Source organism: Phacochoerus africanus, chromosome 14 (assembly GCF_016906955.1).
Source record: "Phacochoerus africanus isolate WHEZ1 chromosome 14, ROS_Pafr_v1, whole genome shotgun sequence".
NCBI lineage: Eukaryota > Metazoa > Chordata > Mammalia > Artiodactyla > Suidae > Phacochoerus > Phacochoerus africanus.
Window position 1 is genome coordinate 41,925,005 of NC_062557.1, and position 18,774 is coordinate 41,943,778.

General features: G+C 44.6%; 1 protein-coding gene across 2 annotated transcripts in view; it reads left to right on the plus strand.

The window, feature by feature from the left end:
- MYO1D (myosin ID) overlaps positions 1-18,774 on the plus strand; it is a 370,077-nt gene that overhangs the window by 104,002 nt on the left and 247,301 nt on the right. For both annotated transcript variants that reach the window (XM_047756630.1, XM_047756631.1), the window contains exons 4-10: positions 2,199-2,364; positions 4,794-4,847; positions 6,484-6,579; positions 10,750-10,866; positions 13,015-13,218; positions 15,926-16,071; positions 16,151-16,265. In XM_047756630.1, coding sequence (XP_047612586.1) covers positions 2,199-2,364; positions 4,794-4,847; positions 6,484-6,579; positions 10,750-10,866; positions 13,015-13,218; positions 15,926-16,071; positions 16,151-16,265 — 898 coding nt within the window. The remainder of the gene's footprint in view (positions 1-2,198; positions 2,365-4,793; positions 4,848-6,483; positions 6,580-10,749; positions 10,867-13,014; positions 13,219-15,925; positions 16,072-16,150; positions 16,266-18,774) is intronic.

The following is an 18,774-nucleotide window of genomic DNA, read 5'->3' on the forward strand; positions in this document are numbered from 1 at the left end:
CCCTGTACTCTGATTTCTGTCCCTCTATTTCTGTGTTCATTTTTAATTGCAGGAGAGTCGATTTACAATATCATGTTAGTTTCAGGCATACACCTGGCTATTCAGTCACACACCGCATTTGTTTTTAGTAGAAAAATACCCTGCTGGTAGTTCTGGTCTGTAGCGGCCCCGTCAGTGTTTTACTTTAACCGGAGGCTTTATTGTCCCAACTCTCAGAGGTTTCCTGCTCTGTCTCCTACAGCAGCATCTTTTCGAAACCGCGTTCTAAGTTCCCCTAAAAGGAAAGGGGCAGATCTGAGAGGCAGATCTGTGCTGTCCCATCGTTGTTAAAGCCAGAACCTTGGTATTAGAACTTCCAAATTTGATTCATTTTTCTGAAAGGGTTTCATGCCGGATCGTGCTCTCTCACAGCAAGATGAGTGATGCTCTCTGCACACAGTCTGGGGCCCAGGGTTTAGTTGTGTCTGGTACATGGCATTTACTTACTAAATATATAAGGAATGAATGGATGGGTTTAAAAAAAAAAACAAAGAAAGTAGGAAATGTGGGTATACAGCAGCCGCACTTGACTTTCTTATGTGGCGTGGACTTTTTGAAGAGAAAAAAAAGAGCTTTCCAAAGTTGCTTCTTTGAAGCTCAGTGTTTATTTACAGAAGAGTCGTGCTCCATATATGCATCTCAGGCTTCAGTTTTGTAAATAGAAAGGAAGCTGGGTTGGTCTGGAAAGGATAGCATTTGGACTAGACTACCCCACGTGGGCTTCATTCTTTTCATTCTAACGGGGCCGGATCACCAGGTCAGAAGAGGTGTTTTTCTTAATAGTGACTCATCCCGAATTCTGATTCTGACTTTGCAGTGTCATAGGACACGGACAGGGAGACAAGTAAGTTTCAACCATGTCCTTCAGCGCTGAGGAAGGAGTCTGGCTGAGCACAAAATTCATTTTATTTCTAAACCCAGTTGGTATAGGAGAGTAAGGCCTATCGTATTCCCTCGTCTTTTAAGAGCGGATCTTACTGTCATTTTATAGACACTTGCCTTTATTTCCCGTAAGCAAACCATTTCCCCGTCCCACTTAAGAGTGTACTTTCTTTCGTGGGGAGATAAGGTTGGAGGGTCAGTGTTTACGGTAGTTGTGGAAGAAGCAGGATGTGGTGCAGCAGTTACTCCCACCACACCCGTGTAAGAGGGATTTTGTCAGTGAAACAGAAACAGAGCCCTAAGGCCTAGAATGAAGCTAAAAGATAATACCCATTGGAGAGACTTTTCTCTGCAAAGGGAGCATGGCTTGAATAAAGCATGACTTCAATACCCGCTCCGGTGGAGAGGTTCCACACAGCTCAAACAAAAGGACCCGCAGTTTCTAAACGAATCAAGACCACTTTTCGGATGCATGGACCAAATGCAACGCATTTCACTGTTCCAGGCCTCATAAGCACATACGTTTAAAAAGGGAGTCGTTTTCTGTATCGCCCATCCTTTCCTTTCAGAAGATCGCTTTTTAAGATTTTCCTTGATGTAAATAAACTATGTTCATTTCCAAGAAAAACTAAAAAATCACAGCATGGTGCAGCATGTGAAAGTTCCCTGAAATTCCAGCCTACCTACCTCACCCCATCAGCCTCCGTAGTCACGGTAAAGTGTGCAGCCCCCTGCAGATTTGTGTTTACCAACCAAAAAACACGCATTCACACACACACATCCTGCAGTGTATTATTTTGCAACTTAATTTCTCATTCATTAATATATTCTCGACATCTTTCTATGTCCAGAAGGATAATATGTTCATCATTATCCTGGGAAACAAACATTTATTTTTAATCCATCCTTACTGGTAGACATTTAGGTTGTTTGTAATTTTTTATGTATGTAATGATTTTTTATTTTTTCTCCTTATAGCTGGTTTACAGTGTGCTGTCAGTGTTCTGCTGTACAGCATGGTGACCCAGTTACACATACATGTATGCATTCTTTTTTTGTCCCATGCTCGTGCTCCATCGTAAGTGACTAGACAGAGTTGCCCGTGCTACACAGCAAGACCTCATTGCTTATTTTTGTAACTTTTTTTTTTTTTGATGCTGACGCTACAGCTCGTGTCTTTGTAGAAATATTTCCAATGTCTTTTCAAGAAATCTAGTTTCTTAAAGCCCCAGGCTTTTACCCCTTTTGAGAGTGACGTTGGTTGATGTGTGTTAAAGAGTGAAGAACATGTTGCTGAAGTCCAACTGCGTCCTGGAGGCTTTCGGCAACGCCAAGACCAACCGCAACGACAACTCAAGCAGGTTCGGGAAATACATGGATATCAACTTCGATTTCAAGGGGGACCCCATTGGCGGACATATCAATAACTACTTACTGGAAAAGGTAAACTGCGCTTCATTTCCGAGGGCGATGTTTGTGGATGCCGCGTTGTTTTGGGACCCAGTTTTCTTTTTTGGAGTTATCATTCACATGCAAGCTTACGTTTGTATTATGATTATTTTAGTTTCAAGTGTTCAATATGTTTATGCACTTTAAACGATCCCCACAACAAGACAGTTACCGTCCATCACCCTACAGAGTTACCACAGTATTCTTGATCATGGTCCCGTGTATGTTACATCCCTGTACCTTGTTTATTTTTATAACTAGAAGGTTGCTTTTCATTCCCTTCATTCTTTTTTTTTGGTCTTTTTGCCATTTCTTGGGCTGCTCCCATGGCATATGGAGGTTCCCAGGCTAGAAGTCCAATTGGAGCTGGAGCTGTCAGCCTATGCCAGAGCCACAGCAACGCGGGATCCGATCTACACCACAGCTCACGGCAAAGCCGGATCGTTAACCCACTGAGCCATTAACCCACTGAGCAAGGCCAGGGATCGAACCACAACCTCATGGTTCCTAGTCAGGTTCGTTAACCACTGCGCCACGACGGGAACTCCTTCATTCTTATTCTTACTCTTGTTTTGTCTTTTTAGGGCCTCCTCCATGGTATATGGAGGTTCCCAGGCTAGGGGTCCAATTGGGGCTGTAGCTGCTGGCCTCCACCACAGCTCACAGCAACATGGGATCTGAGCCGAGTCTGCGACCTACACCACAGCTCACAGCAACACCAGATCCTTAACCTGCTGAGTGAGGCCAGGGATCGAACCCTCGTCCTCATTGTTCGTTAACCACTGAGCCACGACGGGAACTCTGCCCTTCATTATTTTTTTGCTCCCCCGCCCGATCCCCTCTGACAACCACCAGTTTGTTCTCTGTATCAATGAGTCTTTTAATGCTGAATGTTTTTTTTAAAAAACTAATTATAGAATTTCTTTTATTGCTCCAAGTGGCTTTTAATTCTGTTCTCCATCCCTTCCTGCTCCTCAGTTAACTTTCTATGATAAGCTGTTCTCTTCTTGTGTTCGCTTCTTGTTAGCAATTAGAACATCAAATTAGGAAAAGCGATAAATTGTATAGATAAAGATTTAGGTGTTGAGGGATGGAGCCGGGGTGTATGAATGTGTGTCAGCTGTGGGATAAGGTTTCACAAAAACCCATCTAGGACTAAGCCCTACTCTTTGTACACATCCTCCTGTGTTTTTATTTTAATGCCTTTGAGATCTCATTTTCTTCTCATTTCTATTTGTTCACTTGCTTTATGGTAACACAGATGTACTTTTTGATCTTACAGCCTAATTGTGACACATACTGCATTTGGTCTATGAAAACTTAGCATATGTTTTTATCTGCCCGTGTGAACGATAGGCCCAATTTGTAGAAGATTCCAGTTAAAACCTTCCTCTTGGGGAGCTCCGTTGTAGCACAGTAGGTCAAGGATCCGACGTCACTGCAGCAGCTCAAATGACTGCTGTGGCGCAGGTTCGATCCCTGGCCCAGGAACTTCTACATGCCTCGGTTGTGGCCCAAAACAAACGAACAAACAGAAACACTTTCCTCTTGGGACTGCCAGAGAGGTTGTGTCCTAGCTAATCTTGAGTAGATGCACCTGGTTTTTGCAGTGACACTTGAACTTGACCCAGTTAAGTCTCCGCCTTAAATTGTACTCAGATAGGAACTGACGTGCCTTCTCAGTGAAGGGTTTTTCCATCCCAGTCACACCACAGCAACCTTTATGGTGGCTGAATGCAGTATAATCTTTATTTATTTATTTATTTTGGTTAAACTGAAGTTAGACTGTTAAAGAAATAGTGTTTTATCAGAGTCCGTTGAAAAGGATGGGAAATCCCAGTTATTATCCGTCTTTTTTTTCCAAAATGTTTCAAGGCCTCACTTTATGTACATGGTCAATCAAAAGGATCCCCTGGAATGAACATACATTTTGCGTCCTCTCATAAGAGCAATCTTTTTGAAACCATGTAAAGCAGAGACCTCTGTAGGCGGATCTCGTGCAGCAGACTTTATTACAGGCTATAAGTCATTGCTTTTTGAAATACCAGCAGGAAGGAATGTCGAGAATATTCCCCCCTAAGCATTCCTTCCTATGTGCCCCACTTCCAATTCCCTCCCCCTAAAAGAATTCCATCTTTAGGCTCCAGGTTTAAAAAAAAAAAAAAAAGACCAAATAGCTTCGTTTTCAGAACGTTTAAGGAACTCTGTTTTTAAACAGTAAAAAGAATTATCCAAAAATTACCCAGAAAACCCTGGAGAGGAGGTCTTCTTTCAGGGGGGTCCCATCCCTGGGGTCTTGAGGCCGTGTCATCGCACTCTTGGCCCAGGATTCCCTGGGAACGTGGCTCTCGTTTTGTTTTAGGAGTGCATCCTCAGATTAATGATTTTAATGTGTGTGTTTGGATTTTTTCCTCCTTCTTTAGTCTCGAGTGATTGTGCAACAGCCAGGAGAAAGAAGCTTTCATTCTTTCTATCAGGTTAGTAATCTCCTGTTCTGCAGATAATCGACCGTTGGCTCAGGTGTGCAGGAAATGAATGTTTTTAGCCTGTCCTGTGCCCCTCGTGCCTCCATTGGCCCAGGACCCGTTACACACGTGTGCATGCATGCGCGCCTGCGTGCATACACCCCACCCCACCAGCTTCTCCAGAGACTTGCCAGGAGTGCCCATGATAAGGAGCTTGCAGGTGGTTAGCCAGCTAGACAACTGTCTTTGCTGAGCATCCCCTGTGGGTTCCTTTCAGTGAAATCACAGTCTCATGACGCTAAAAGCTTGTGAAAGGGTAAACTCTGAGTATGTTAACATTCTTATTTTTGAATCAAACTCTTGGTCCCATGTGGGGGCGCTCCAGAGATGGGAATACAAAGTCGGGGTATTTTCATTTAAAAAAAAAATCAATTTTAAAAATCTGATAGTTCCGTATTTTCTGTAAATCAAAGTGTGCAGGGTAATAGAATTCAAACATAGTGCCTTGTAAAATGCATGCTGTCTATAAAAGGACTTGTCTGTGTTGTGTTTGCGTTTCTGTGGACAATTTGCCATGTTTTCCCTAAACTGCTGTGTTTTCCACCCAGTATGCAAGAGTCCTGTGCATTCCAAGAATCCGTAACTTTTTACCCACGGGGGTGAAAGTGTTCAAACTTTGTTCAGCATGACAGTCATGGTACCCAGTTGTTCTTCCCTGAGATACAGAGATTGATGGGAAAAAGCTGGCTGTTCCCAGTGTGATTCAACATATGACTAGTTGCTGACGCCTCTTCGTTCCGAGGCAACACTGACTCTTTCTGAATTGGAAACACAAGCCTATCCTGTCTGGGCATTGGGGCTCTTAAGTTGGTGACTGCCACAGGGCATAGGCTCCTGTGTTACAAACAGCCACAGCCAAAGCAAGAACCTTTCATGCTCGTTATGTTGTGAAAGGGCTAAGACTTTTTATGTCACTTTCCTCCTGCCTGTATGACATTCTCCATTGCTTAAAAGATTGAAGCCATTTCCCTTCAAGATAAAAAAAAAAACAAACAAAACTTCAAAGCTAGAATCAGGAGGCTCTTCAGTGAGTTGTCCCAGAAAAATGGAGAAAGAAAAAAAAAAAAAAGCTAGATTACCAGTAAGTTGGAATACGTAGTGTATTGGGTTCAGTATATATTTTGATGTATTTTGCTAACTTATTTTCTTTTAATTCAAGTATAGTTGATTTATAGCGTTGTGCCGATTTCTGCTGTACGGCATAGTAGGTCCTACACAAACATACATTCTTTTTCTCATACTTTCTTCCATCATGGTCTGTTCCAAGAGATTGGATATAGTCCCTTGTGCTATACAGTTAACTTTTTTTTTCTTTTTACGGCCATACCTGCAGCATATGGAGGTTCCCAGGGTAGAGGTTGAATCAGAGCTGCAGCTGACAGCCTGTGCCACAGCCGCAGCAATGCAGATCCGAGCTGCATCTGTGACCGATGCCACAGCTTGTGGCAATGCCATATCCTTAGCCCACTGAGCAAGGCCAGGGACTGAACCCACAGCCTCACAGACACCCTGTCAGCTCGTAACCCCCTGAGCCAGAGTGGGGACTCCAGTACAGTTGCTAACTTATTTTTCATTAACTGTTTTTTAGCTACTCCAAGGAGGTTCAGAGCAGATGCTACATTCTCTGCATCTCCAGAAATCCCTTTCATCCTATAACTATATCCATGTTGGAGCCCAACTAAAGGTAAGCGTTTCCTTTTTGAGATGACTCAGATATCGAATTAAAGAATCGGAAGGGACATGAAATAATTATCTGGCTTGCCGCCTGCCTTTAGGCACATGGATGACTCTTCTATTTTTTAAATTCTTGGGACAGAGAGTTCAATGTACTCTTGACTCAATAACTTTGCTGAAAAACTTAATACTAATATCGTATTTTACTACCATCGGACAGGACAGAAGTTTCTCTCTGCGATCTTGTGGGGTTTTTTTTTAATTTTAAAATCCTATTCCTTTTATTTTGACATGATAAATTTATTGTAACACCTAGGAAATCCACCCCAAAAGGAGGTACCCTGTGATTTGACCAAAGACACGTAGGTAAGACAAAAGAAAGTTTAAGAGCCCTTTGATTGAAAATGAGTATCAAAGATCACCACTCACTGTTTTTCCAAATATTCATTTTGATGTATCCTAGAAAGAGTTTTATGACCCTTGGAACATTTCTATTTTTACATTTTTTCCACTTTTTCCCACTTCCTTTACTCATCTATGTGCAGATCTTTTTGCCCCTTTATTTCTAATTAGCTTTCTGCGATATGTATGTCATAGTTTCTGCTAGCCATTTTATAAGTAGTCCTAGTAATATGGTAGTTTGTCGATGGTAGGTTATAAAATAGTAATTACAGTGTTAGCCAGTTTGGGGGGGAATAGGTATATAAATACCTAAATAAGAATTGGAGGGAAATATACTAAATAAAACTCTGGATAGATGACCTTATGGATATTTGTGTTCTTCTGCTTTTTCCACATTTCAGATTTCTGCTATAATTAAAAAATTCATTTTGTAGTTGGGAGGGAAGATAAAAGAAGTTATAAAATGAAAGAATCAGGGAGTTCCCTGGTGGCCTCATGGATAAAAGATCTGTGTGGTCACTGCTGTGGTGTGAGTTCCATCCCTGGCCTGGGAACTTCCACAGGCCTTGAGCCTGGTGGAAGGAGGAAGGGAGAGAGGGATGGAGAAAGAATCTGAGATGTGGGAGTTTCTTTTTTTAACTGTGGCTCTCCAACTTAAGCTAATTATACCTGCATTACTGGTTTAGTGGTAATGTTATTGCCATGCCTAAAAGCAAATGATGTGTAGAGTTTTGCAATTAATTTTCCATTGTTTGACATTTAAGTTGCATGAGTTTTTTGCTTTTATAGTCATCCAAGAGCAGGATGTTTGGCTGAAAATTAATTGAAAACAAACAAAGCAACAGAGGGCAACACTCCCGCTTTCTGAGAGTAGGTCGGAGGTGCTTAAAAATGTATAAAGTATTGTAAACTCAACACTTAAAAATCCAGTCACTGAAAAAAAAAATTCATTTTTAATTAAACTGTCTTACTGATCAAATGACATCTGGCCAGGTCATATTGAGCCCTCACAGACAGCAAGTATTAAACGAACATTCACCCTTCTCAAAGCTAAATTTAGCTTAGGCTCCCCATTGAATTTTTCCATTCCTATTCTTCCCCCTTCTTTTTTTTTCTGCTCTCTAATAAAAGCAAAGAAGCAGGCATTCCCATTGTGGCTCATTGGGTTAAGAACCCAGCTAGCATCCTTGAGACTGCTGGTTCGATCCCTGGCCTCCCTTGGTGTGGGTTAAGAACCCAGCATTGCCACAGCTGTGGTGTAGACTGTAGATGTGGCTTGGGTCCCTCATTGCTGTGGCTGTGGTGTAGGCTGGCAGCTGCAGCTCCAGTTGGACCCTAGCCTTGGGAACATCCATATGCCGCAGGTGCAGCCGTAGACAGAAAAGAAAAAAAAAAAAAAGAAGAAGAAGCATAGATGATCATAGCCAAAACCTAAAATAAGATGAACCAAAAGGAAACAAAAACACACTCACCCTCCACCCTTCAGGGATAATTATTGATAACAGCAGTTTATGTATTTATACCTGGAATTATACAATAAATCCTGATTCAGTAAACCGTTTACCATATTACAGTGTAATCACCAATATCTTCCCATGTAAACAAATAGAAATTAATGGAATGCTTTTAATAATTAAAGTATTACACTCTGTGTATCATCATTCAGCTTAACTATCCTAAGATACAGGAGTTATGTACAATTAAGATACTCTGGGTTGCAGCTAAGCTAAGGCCCAATTCAAAGTCTCTGAAAACAGTAAGGAACTTAACAAGTTCACAGAACACGAAGCCCTAAGATGCTGTAGCCCAGAGCTGCTTAATTCAGTGCCCAACCACACTGAAAGGGATCCAGATGTTTGCTTCTCCACCTTCCAGTTCTGCCATCCTCATGGGTTTGGCTGGTCTGCTTTGACTGATTTTCTGCGTGGTCCCCACATGGCAGCAGCAGTTCCAGGAGTCACAGGCAGAGGAAGTGTCCCTAGCTCACAACCCTGGATAAACCAGGGAAACCTCCTGTGTTATGGACCAGAAGGGCATCGCATGCTGATGGCTGACCGATGGGTCTCTTCGTAAAGGTGTAAGATCCCTGTGATTGGATTAGTTTAGACCCATAAGGATTTACCTCCTGAGGCTGGGGGAGACGAATCTTGAAGAACTCAGAGAAGGGTACAAACATCAGGGCTCCATCAGCCAGAAAAAGAAGTAGGGGTGGGGAATGGCTGTTAGGGAAGCAGCTGACAGTTCCCCCTCCGTAGGACAGGCAGACTTTTTGTCTGGTTTCTTAGCCATCTCAACACAGTGGCGGCTTCTCAATTAATAGTGGTATCTGATAATTGAGTGCTTTTTTCTGGGCTAGGAACGAGGGAGGTGCTTTAAATTCTCATTCTGTTCTCACAACAGCCCTGTAAGAAAGCTATTACTATGCCATCGTACCCATGAGGCAGTTGAGACTCAATCAGGTTCGGGATCTTAGGAGAGAACTGGGAAGGGCAGAGCCTGCCTGGTGGTGTCCCAGACACAGAAACAGGTGCCCGTCAGGCAGAGAGGTCCCCTTTCCGTGCTCTTTCTTAGCAGGTGGGCATCAGGCCAGGGCTTTGTGTCCAGGCCAGAGGAGATACTCCGCAAGGCAGAGATCAGCCCTCAGCAGCTGTTGCTCCTAAGATAGGCAGTTACCGTCTGCTTGATCGTGTATTCTGTTGACATGCTTGTATTTCCAACCTGAGGGCTACAGATCCTCAAGGCAGGTGATTCACCTTGGAACCCCTGTCTTAGTTCACTGAGGTGCTACAACAAAAATACCATAAACTGGGTGGCTTCTGCACAGCACGTGTTGATGTCTCACGTCCTAGAGGCTGGGAAGTCCAAGATCAGGGCACCTACAGAGTCAGTGTTTGGGGAGGGCCGGCTTCCTGGCTCAAAGGTGGTAGCTTCTTGCTGTGTCCTCACAGGGCCGAAGGACAAGGGACGGTCACTGGGGTCTCTTTTGTAAGGGCACCAACCCCATCAGGAGGGCTTCACCCTCGAGACCCAGTCACCTCCCAGCAGCGCCGCCTCCAAACACCATCCCCTTGGGGGTTAGGATTTCAACATACACACTCGGGGGGGAGACATAAGCCTTCATTCTGCAGCAGCTGCCCTATCCCCCTGACCCGTTAGAAGATCTGACATGCTGAGTGTTTACTGAATGCTTCAAAAAGGGAAGTTATCCTCCCAGACCGTTTCCTAGCGTACTAGATGGTGGAGACAGGCCACTTGGCTTTGGGGGCCCCCCTGCTCTTCCCCGCCGGTGGAGTAGAAAGGCTGACCGTTCACGCGTGGGCATGTCATTCCCAGCACGGACAAGACTCACTGTGCAGTGAAAAGCCACAGACAACAATAGTCAGGCGTGTGTCTTGGAGGCCTCCCCCCGCCCCCCCCCGCCCCCCCCCCCCGTCAGAGTTTCCATTTGTGGTCTCACATCTCAGGCCACTTCCTTCACTCATCGCAGAGCTTCTCTGAGCCAGCCTAGGACTTGCTCCCTCACTGAAGATTCCAGAAAAGTGCCTGGTGCTAATTGGGGGTGCCAGTGGTTCTCACAGACACGTGGGCATGATGGGGCTGCTGCATTATGTTTTTCCCCCTGAAGTCCTGTTGATTTCTCTGGATTGGCGTCATGTCTTCAGGGACTTAACTCCAAGGGCAGCAAGACCTTGGCTGCACGTGCATTTGGTCTCATCGTCGGGGATGCTGTTGCTCACATGAGCTGCCTGTGACCTAAGTGTCCTGTGTTCATTCCTAGTCGTCTATCAATGATGCTGCGGAGTTCAAAGTGGTAGCTGATGCCATGAAAGTCATTGGCTTCAAACCTGAGGAGATTCAAACAGTGTATAAAATTTTGGCTGCTATTCTTCACTTGGTGAGTGGGGATGCTTCCTGGAATATATCGCCTCCCTGTGGAGTTAGAATGTGTTCTCAGAAGATTTTGGTCTTTTCCCTGCAGCTGTGAAAAGTAATTTATGTCGAGCACATTTCTCTGACATTTTGAAGAAATTACTGTATCTGTAGTTTCCTCCATCATTTTTTATAATACTATGAGGGATTTTTTTCCAAGCCACTGTACGTTTTGAGGTTGTGGCTTCAGTTCACTGCCTTCCTGGTATGTCAGATGGTGAAGTGGTGAATTTCAAGGATAAAAGAATTCAGCAGTGATGGGACCACCGGTGGTATATAAGCTACAATCTTTTGAACAGTGTAAATTTCTAAGGGCGTTTGCAACATAGAATCACTGGTTACTAGAACTAGAATTTTGAGCGTCTCATGTTATAGCTGGAAATGACTGGCTAGAAAGCACAGCCAGTTCATCACAGCCAACACCCTGGACCACACTGGCCAACTTACCTTCCAGTTGATGTCCACACATCACACCAAACGGGAAGTGAAAAGCGGTGGGTAGGAATTCTCTCATTACTGTCTGCTTAATTAGAGATGCTGAAAACATCATGAATGTGTAACCTGGTGGTAAAGGACGGCATGAATGCACATCTGGAGTGAAAATTAGCTGTCACTTGACGGTGGCAAGATTTACCTCTCAGTGAATCAGAAATGCACAGGACCTATATGAAAAATATCGAAAATCTCTTAAATAAACGTTCCTGATGAGGAAGACTTAAATATTCTAAATTGTCTCGTTCTTTCAGCTAGTGTATAGATACAGTGCACCGGTAATCCCTCAGAATCCAAAGGACTTTTTTCAGTTGATGTCATAAATCTAGAATTTACCCAGGACGATAAATGTGTTAGAAGATCAAATAACAGGTGTTAAAGAAGAGTAGTAGGGAGCTCCTGCTGTGGTGCTATGCGATTGGCAGCATCTCTGGGGCACTGCGGTGCAAGTTCAATCCCCAGCTCAGCACAGTGGATTAAGGAGCTGGTGTTACTGCAACTGTGGCTTAGGTCACACCTGCAGCTTGGACTGATCCCTGGCCTGGGGACTGCATATGTTGCGGGGCAGCAAAAAAAAAGAAAAAAAAGAATAGTGGGAGAGAGAGGATGGGGGAGAGGAGGCATGACTAATTCCACCAGGTTTAAAATGCTAGTGAAAGCAGTTTACTATCAGCACTTTAAAACTCACCGTCCAAATCCAGCACCAGACCAATCAAGATTTGTTCATGTGCTGGACACTTGGTAGATGGTTAATAAGTTTCATGGCTTATTGAATGAGTATTTTATAAAAGACTCAAAAACTTAGTGGAAATTAATATGGGATAGAGGTGATGGTTCAAACCAGTAGGAAAAGCTAGACTAGTCAATGCGTGGTGTTGGAGCAACTAACCCTCTGAAAAAATAAAGGTAGACTCTTACTTTATACCACATGCCAACATACTTTCTAGGTGGATTAAAAGCTTCAATGTAGGAAAAAAACTATATGAGGAATAGAAGAAAATACTAAATATTCATAAAATCCTCAGAGTAGGAATGATCTGACACCAAAGAAAGAGAAACCCTGAAGCTAAGGATTCATAGATTTGCCTACATAAAAATGTAACCTTTCCATCCATCAAAAATGTATGCAGGGAGTTCCCGTCGTGGCTCAGCAGAAACCAATCTGACTGGTATCCATGAGGACACAGGTTCCATCCCTGGCCTCACTCAGTGGGTTAAGGATCCAGCATTGCCGTGGGCTGTGGTGTAGGTCACAGATGCGGCTTGGATCCTGCATTGCTGTGGCTGTGGTGTACACTGGCGGCTGCAGCTCTGATTCAACCCTAGCCTGGGAACATTCATATGCCACAGATGTGGCCCTAAAAAGCATAAAAAAAAAAAAAAAGAAAAAGAAAGAAAGAAAATGTATTCTGAAAATTGAAAGATGAGTATCTGGAGAAGGAAAAAACCTAGATGCAGCCCTAGGTTTGTACATGTTGAGATATTAATGTATTTAGGGAAATAGGCGCTGCCGACAAGGTCGCTTGAACCTCTCTCTTAAATTGGCACATAGACCCCCAACATCAGGTTTCAGAATCTCGTCAGACATGGTGTGTCTTGTTTTTTTCCTCTTCTGATGTAGGGGAATTTAAAGTTTGTCGTGGACGGTGACACGCCTCTGATCGAAAACGGCAAGGTGGTGTCTGTCATCGCGGACCTGCTGTCCACCAAGCCGGACATGGTCGAGAAAGCCCTCCTTTACAGGACGGTGGCCACGGGTCGGGATGTCATCGACAAGCAGCACACGGAGCAAGAAGCTAGCTACGGCAGAGACGCCTTCGCCAAGGTGGGGTTTTCACCTGCCGGCTGCCGCCCTGGCAAGGGTTCTGGTACCAAAATTGCCAACGTTGTGGGGAAGGAGGTGTTCTCTGGGACCCCGGCTGGGGGTCCCCCCCGTTGAACTCCCTTCTAACGCTGTCTGCCGGAGGTAGGGTCACATCCCACAGGTGAAGGGCTCGGTCCGGCAAGCCGGCCCTCCACGCACACGCACACACGCACACACACCCTCAGACACCCGTCACAAGCACAGGTGATGGCTTGTGCTTCCGACCCAGCAGCTATAGATGGGAGATTGCAGCGACCTCCTCCTCCTCGGGGTCCATTAATTGCTAAAGCAGCTCAGCCACCCCAGGGGAACACGTGCTTACGTTCACCCGTTTATGAAAGGTTAAGGTCAAGGACACAGACCAACAGCGCTGAAGAGATACACAGGGCAGGATCTGGGCACGCACCCAAGAGTGGGAGCTTCTGTCTGCCTGGTGATGGGGTGGGTCACCCTCCCCAGGTGTGCAGACGTTGGCCAGCCTAGAGGCTTCCAGACCCTGTGCTCTGGGGACTTTATGGAGGTTTCCTTACGTGGGCCTCGTCGATTAGCAACTCCAAGTCCAGCCCTTCTTCCCTCGCTGGAGGATGAGCAGGAGGGCTGGAAATTCCAAGCTTCGCATCACAGCTGGGTCTTTCTGGTTCCCGGTCCTGAAAGAAACCCCCATAGAACAAAAGATGCACCTACTGCTCTTATCACTTAAGATTTTACAAGGGTTTCAGGAGCCCTGGGCCAGGGATGGGATCAAAGACAAATAGCAGAACAAGAGAGGCGTCTTGTGTTCTTATCACTTAGGAAATGACAAGGAAGTTTCGAGAGCTCTGTGCCAGGAACCAGGGGACTAGACCAGCCTCCGTTTTCTGGCATCTCCCAGTCTGGTGTGGGTCTCAGTTTCATTTTTAGTGACATGCTGTGAGGATGGATCCAGATATTCCTTGAAAGTAGGTTACAGCTTTTTGAAGCCATAGTGGTACTTTTTAACCATCACAGTCTCAGGAACACCCCGTGACCATGACCGTGAGAGTCACAGCCGGAAGACGTTCTCAGAAGGTCAGATGATGACTGACCAGGAAGCTCAGGACCCCTCGCTTGCGTGGGCCCCTGTCTTGCGCCTTCCCTTGGCTTTGCTCCGTCAGGAATGCTTTGGGGACCCCTCGCCCATAGGGTCTGTGTGTGGTGAGGGTGCCGTAATTTATTAACCATTCACCTTGTTCCCTTTTCTTGGCCGCTGCAAACAAGGCTGCAGATCCTCAGCCATCTTTCCTTGGGCACCAGCATGGAACGAGCCTGCCAGGTCAAAGGACACGCTGATTTTAAACTTTAAATGCCTGATTTTATGGGTGCACAGGGATGCCTCATTAATACTTTAGTTTTCATTGCTAGGGCATTTGAGCATCTTTTCGTATTTTTGTAAGGTATTCAAACCAGTTCTGAGACTCGCCTGGGTCTATCCCTGTACATTTCTCTTCGGTGCTATTAGCTTTTTATCAGCCATTCGTAAGAGCTCGTAACTTTAACCCTTTGTCTATTATCCAAGTGGCAGGTATTTTATTTTCTCAAGTTTGCATGTTCTCTTTTTTCTTTTTTTGCTGGTTAAGTTGCTCCCTGTTCCATTTTTAACTCTTGTAAATCTCAGGCTTGGTTTTTATGCTCAGAGGGAATTCAGATGTATCCGAGTGGAGAGGGGGTGATTTCAAGCAGAGGCAAGGACATCAAGGTTGAATTTTTTATTTTATTTTATTTTATTTTTGGCTTTTTCGGGCCCGCTCTTGGCATATGAAGGTTCCCAGGCTGGGGGTCGAATTGGAGCTTTTAAAGTGATCGCCCTGGCGCATCTTGGGGTGCGGTGGGCAGGGCAAGGGTAGAAGCAAAGAAACCAGTTAAGGGGATATTTCAGTAATTCAGGAGGGAGTCGGTGGCCGCTTGGACTAGGAAAATCGGGGTGGAAATGGGGAAAAGAGGGTGATTTGAGATAGATGGTATCGGGGGGAAAAAACCCCACGCAACCTGAGGTTCTGGGAACGCTAGACTCAAGGGCCATTTCTGACAAAGCGGTGGAGTGGCTCATACCAGGCACTAGGCCAGTTACTGGTACAACAGGGCTCAGACACCCACCTAGGGATGTTGCTGAAGACAACACATGCAGGGACCGATACCATCTTTGAAAAATCCAAACCGTTCACTTTAGTTTTGCATAAGTCCCGTCACTGTGTAACAGGGGATCTGCACGTCTCGTTTTCAGCTTAGGGTATTAACGGATATGCCAACTGGTCAGGAGGAGGCCAATAGGAATTTAAAACTTAGCACAAATGCGGGGAGTTCCCATTGTGGCTCAGCAGGTTATGAACCAAGATAGTCTCTGTGAAGATGTGGGTTCGAACCCTGGCCTTGCTTAGTGGGTTAAGGATCTGGCGTTGCCGTGAGCCGTGGTGTAGGTTGCAGACGTGGCTCAGATCCCATGTGGCTGTGGCTGTGGCTGTGGCTCTGGCTCTGGCTCTGGCCAGCAGCTGCAGCCCTGATTCGACCCCTAGCCTGGGAACGTCCGTCTGCCACAGGTGCAACCCTAAAAAGCAATAAATAAATAAATACAAATAAAATAAAGCTTAGCACCCACGCAAACAGAGGACTGGCTCCCAGTAGGCCAGAGCTTATGCTGTCGTTTCCTCTCCAGGCCATATACGAGCGCCTTTTCTGTTGGATCGTTTCTCGCATCAACGATATCATTGAGGTCAAGAGGTCTGACGCCACCATCCACGGGAAGAACACGGTCATCGGCGTCCTGGATATCTACGGCTTTGAGATCTTTGACAACAACAGGTAAACCGGGCGAGATGGTTTAAACCCCTGCCATTGCGTTTTGTGTTTGTTGGAGCTTCATTGATTCCTCTTCTTGCAGCTTTGAACAGTTCTGCATCAATTACTGCAACGAGAAGCTGCAGCAGCTCTTTATCCAGCTGGTCCTGAAGCAAGAACAAGAGGAGTACCAGCGGGAGGGCATCCCCTGGAAGCACGTGAGTGGGCTTTTGCAGGCTGTGGATGCTCACGTCCAGCCTTCGCATCTTGGGCATCTTCTCATCTCCTTGGGTGTTTGAAACACCTAAGCCTTAGCTTTCCTTTGTGGGGGATGTAAAGGCAGTTCATTTGCGGGCCTGATAGTTGGGAATTCTCTGATTTTTTCTTTTCTTTCTTTTTTTTTTTTTTTTTTTGCTTTTTAGGAACACATGGACGTTCCCAGGCTAGGGGTTGAATCAGAGCTACAGCTGCCAGCCTACGCCATAGCCACAACAACGCCAGATCCAAGCCATGTCTGTGACCTACACGACGGCAACACCAGATCCTTAACCCACAGAGCAAGGCCAGGGATCAAACCTGCAACCTCATGGTTCCTAGTCAGATTAATTTCCCCTGTGCCATGACCACAACTCCGGGAATTCTCCAATTTGATAGACCCTCTGGTTGGTGCCCGGAAAACGCTGAGTTAAAATCAGTAAACTTGGAGTTCCTGCTTTGAATCAAAGGATTGGCACTATCTCTTGAGCTCTGAGATACAGGTTCGATTCCGGGCGCAGCACAGGGGGTAAGGATCTGGCAGTGTCACAGCTGTGGTGTAGGTTGCAACTGTAGCTGGATCTGATCCCTGGTCTGGGAACTCCATATGTCACCAAGTGGCCCAAAAAAGAGAAAAGAAAGTCAGTAAACTTAGGTTCACTCTATAACTGATACCATGTGGTTTTTCGATTCACATCTGTCTCTTGGAGTTTAGCATCATTTATAAGTTATTCAGAGCAGCATGTTTTGCCTTAAATTGGCTAAACTTTGCTTCCAAAATTGAGTTTCTTCTCCTTCCTTCTTTTTTTTTTTTTTTTTGCCCTGATTCCTCCTTTTTTTCTTCCTCTACTTTGTAAGCTTAAGTGGCATTTGATTGCCTTTGGTTCACGAGGTTCATATCCTCTGCAAGGATGCATGAAAATCATGGTTTTAAATTTGATTTCCATTTCCTTTCCTCTGTGTCACCCTCCAGGGATCACCTCTCTTCTCCCAACTCTCTGTGAACTTGAATATCTGTCACTTGTCTGCTAAGATAAAGCCAAACCAGATGACTGGTCCAGGGTATGGTCCCACAGGTCACAGATAAAAACATGACGAGTAGACTTCCCGCTCATGACAGAAATGGGGTCTTGTGACTGTCTTTGAAATTCCTATTTTTATTTATTTTTTTTTAGCACCACACCTGCTGCATATGAAAGTTCCCAGGCTAAGGCTTGAATCAGAGCTGCAGCTGCTGGCCTATGCCACAGCCACAGCCATGCCAGGTCCGAGCCACATCTGTGACCTACACCACAGCTTGATATAACACTGGATCCGTAACCCACTGAGTGAGGCCAGGGATCAAACCCACATCCTTGCAGAAACTATGTTGGCTTCAAAACACACTGAGCCACAATAGGAACGCTTTGGAACTGTATTTTTAAATGCTTTCGAGAACAGACCTGAAAAATACAAAAACTTCTGAGTTTCCATAAATTTCTGTTTCTACTTTCACCAAATATGTAGACAATAAAAATAAAGTTCCCATTTGTTTTCTGAAATCCAGTGTAATAGCAGTAAAAAGCTACCTGGAATGCTGTATTTAAATTACTTTTTTGTTTGTTCATTTTGTCTTTTTAGGGCTGCACATGTGGCATATGGAAGTTCCCAGGCTAGGGGTCTAATTGGAGCTGCAGCTGCCAGCCTATACCACAGCCGCAGCAACACTAGATCCAAGCTGTGTATGCAGCCTGCACCACAGCTCATGGCAGTGCTGGTTCCTTAACCCACTGAGCGAGGCCAGGGGTTCAATCCTCTTAGATGCTAGTTGGGTTCATTACCACTGAGCCACAACAGGAACTCCAAAAAGGATTCTTTTAAATTTTTGAAAACTGTGTTAACGTTCAGGCCTGTAAGTTCTTTCTCTTTAAAATGATCGTATGTGGCGTTCCCGTCGTGGCGCAGTGGAAACGAATCTGAGTAGGAACCATGAGTCTGCGGGTTCGATCTCTTTCCTCACTCAGTGGGTTAAGGATCCAGTGTTGCTGTGAGCTGTGGTGTAGGTTGCAGACGCGGCTCGGATCTGGCGTGGCTATGGCTCTGGCATAGGCTGGTGGCTGCAGCTCCGATTGGACGCCTAGCCTGGGAACCTCTATATGTTGCGGGTGTGGCCCTAAAAAGACAAAAAGACAAAAAAAAAGATTTTATGTGTCTGTTTTGATTCATTTTCATCAGTTCTACTGTTTAACACTAATATTATTTATGAATAATCTTGATATAATATATTAATATAATAAATAATATTTAATATATTGATATTAAATACATTGATATACTCATATTTCAATATATTATAAATATAATTTAATAAATATAATAGAATATTGTGTTTTAATAAACATAATATATAAATGATCATAAATATAATATATTAATATAATATAATGTATTGCTATATGTTGAATAATAGTAAATATATTAATATTAAATATG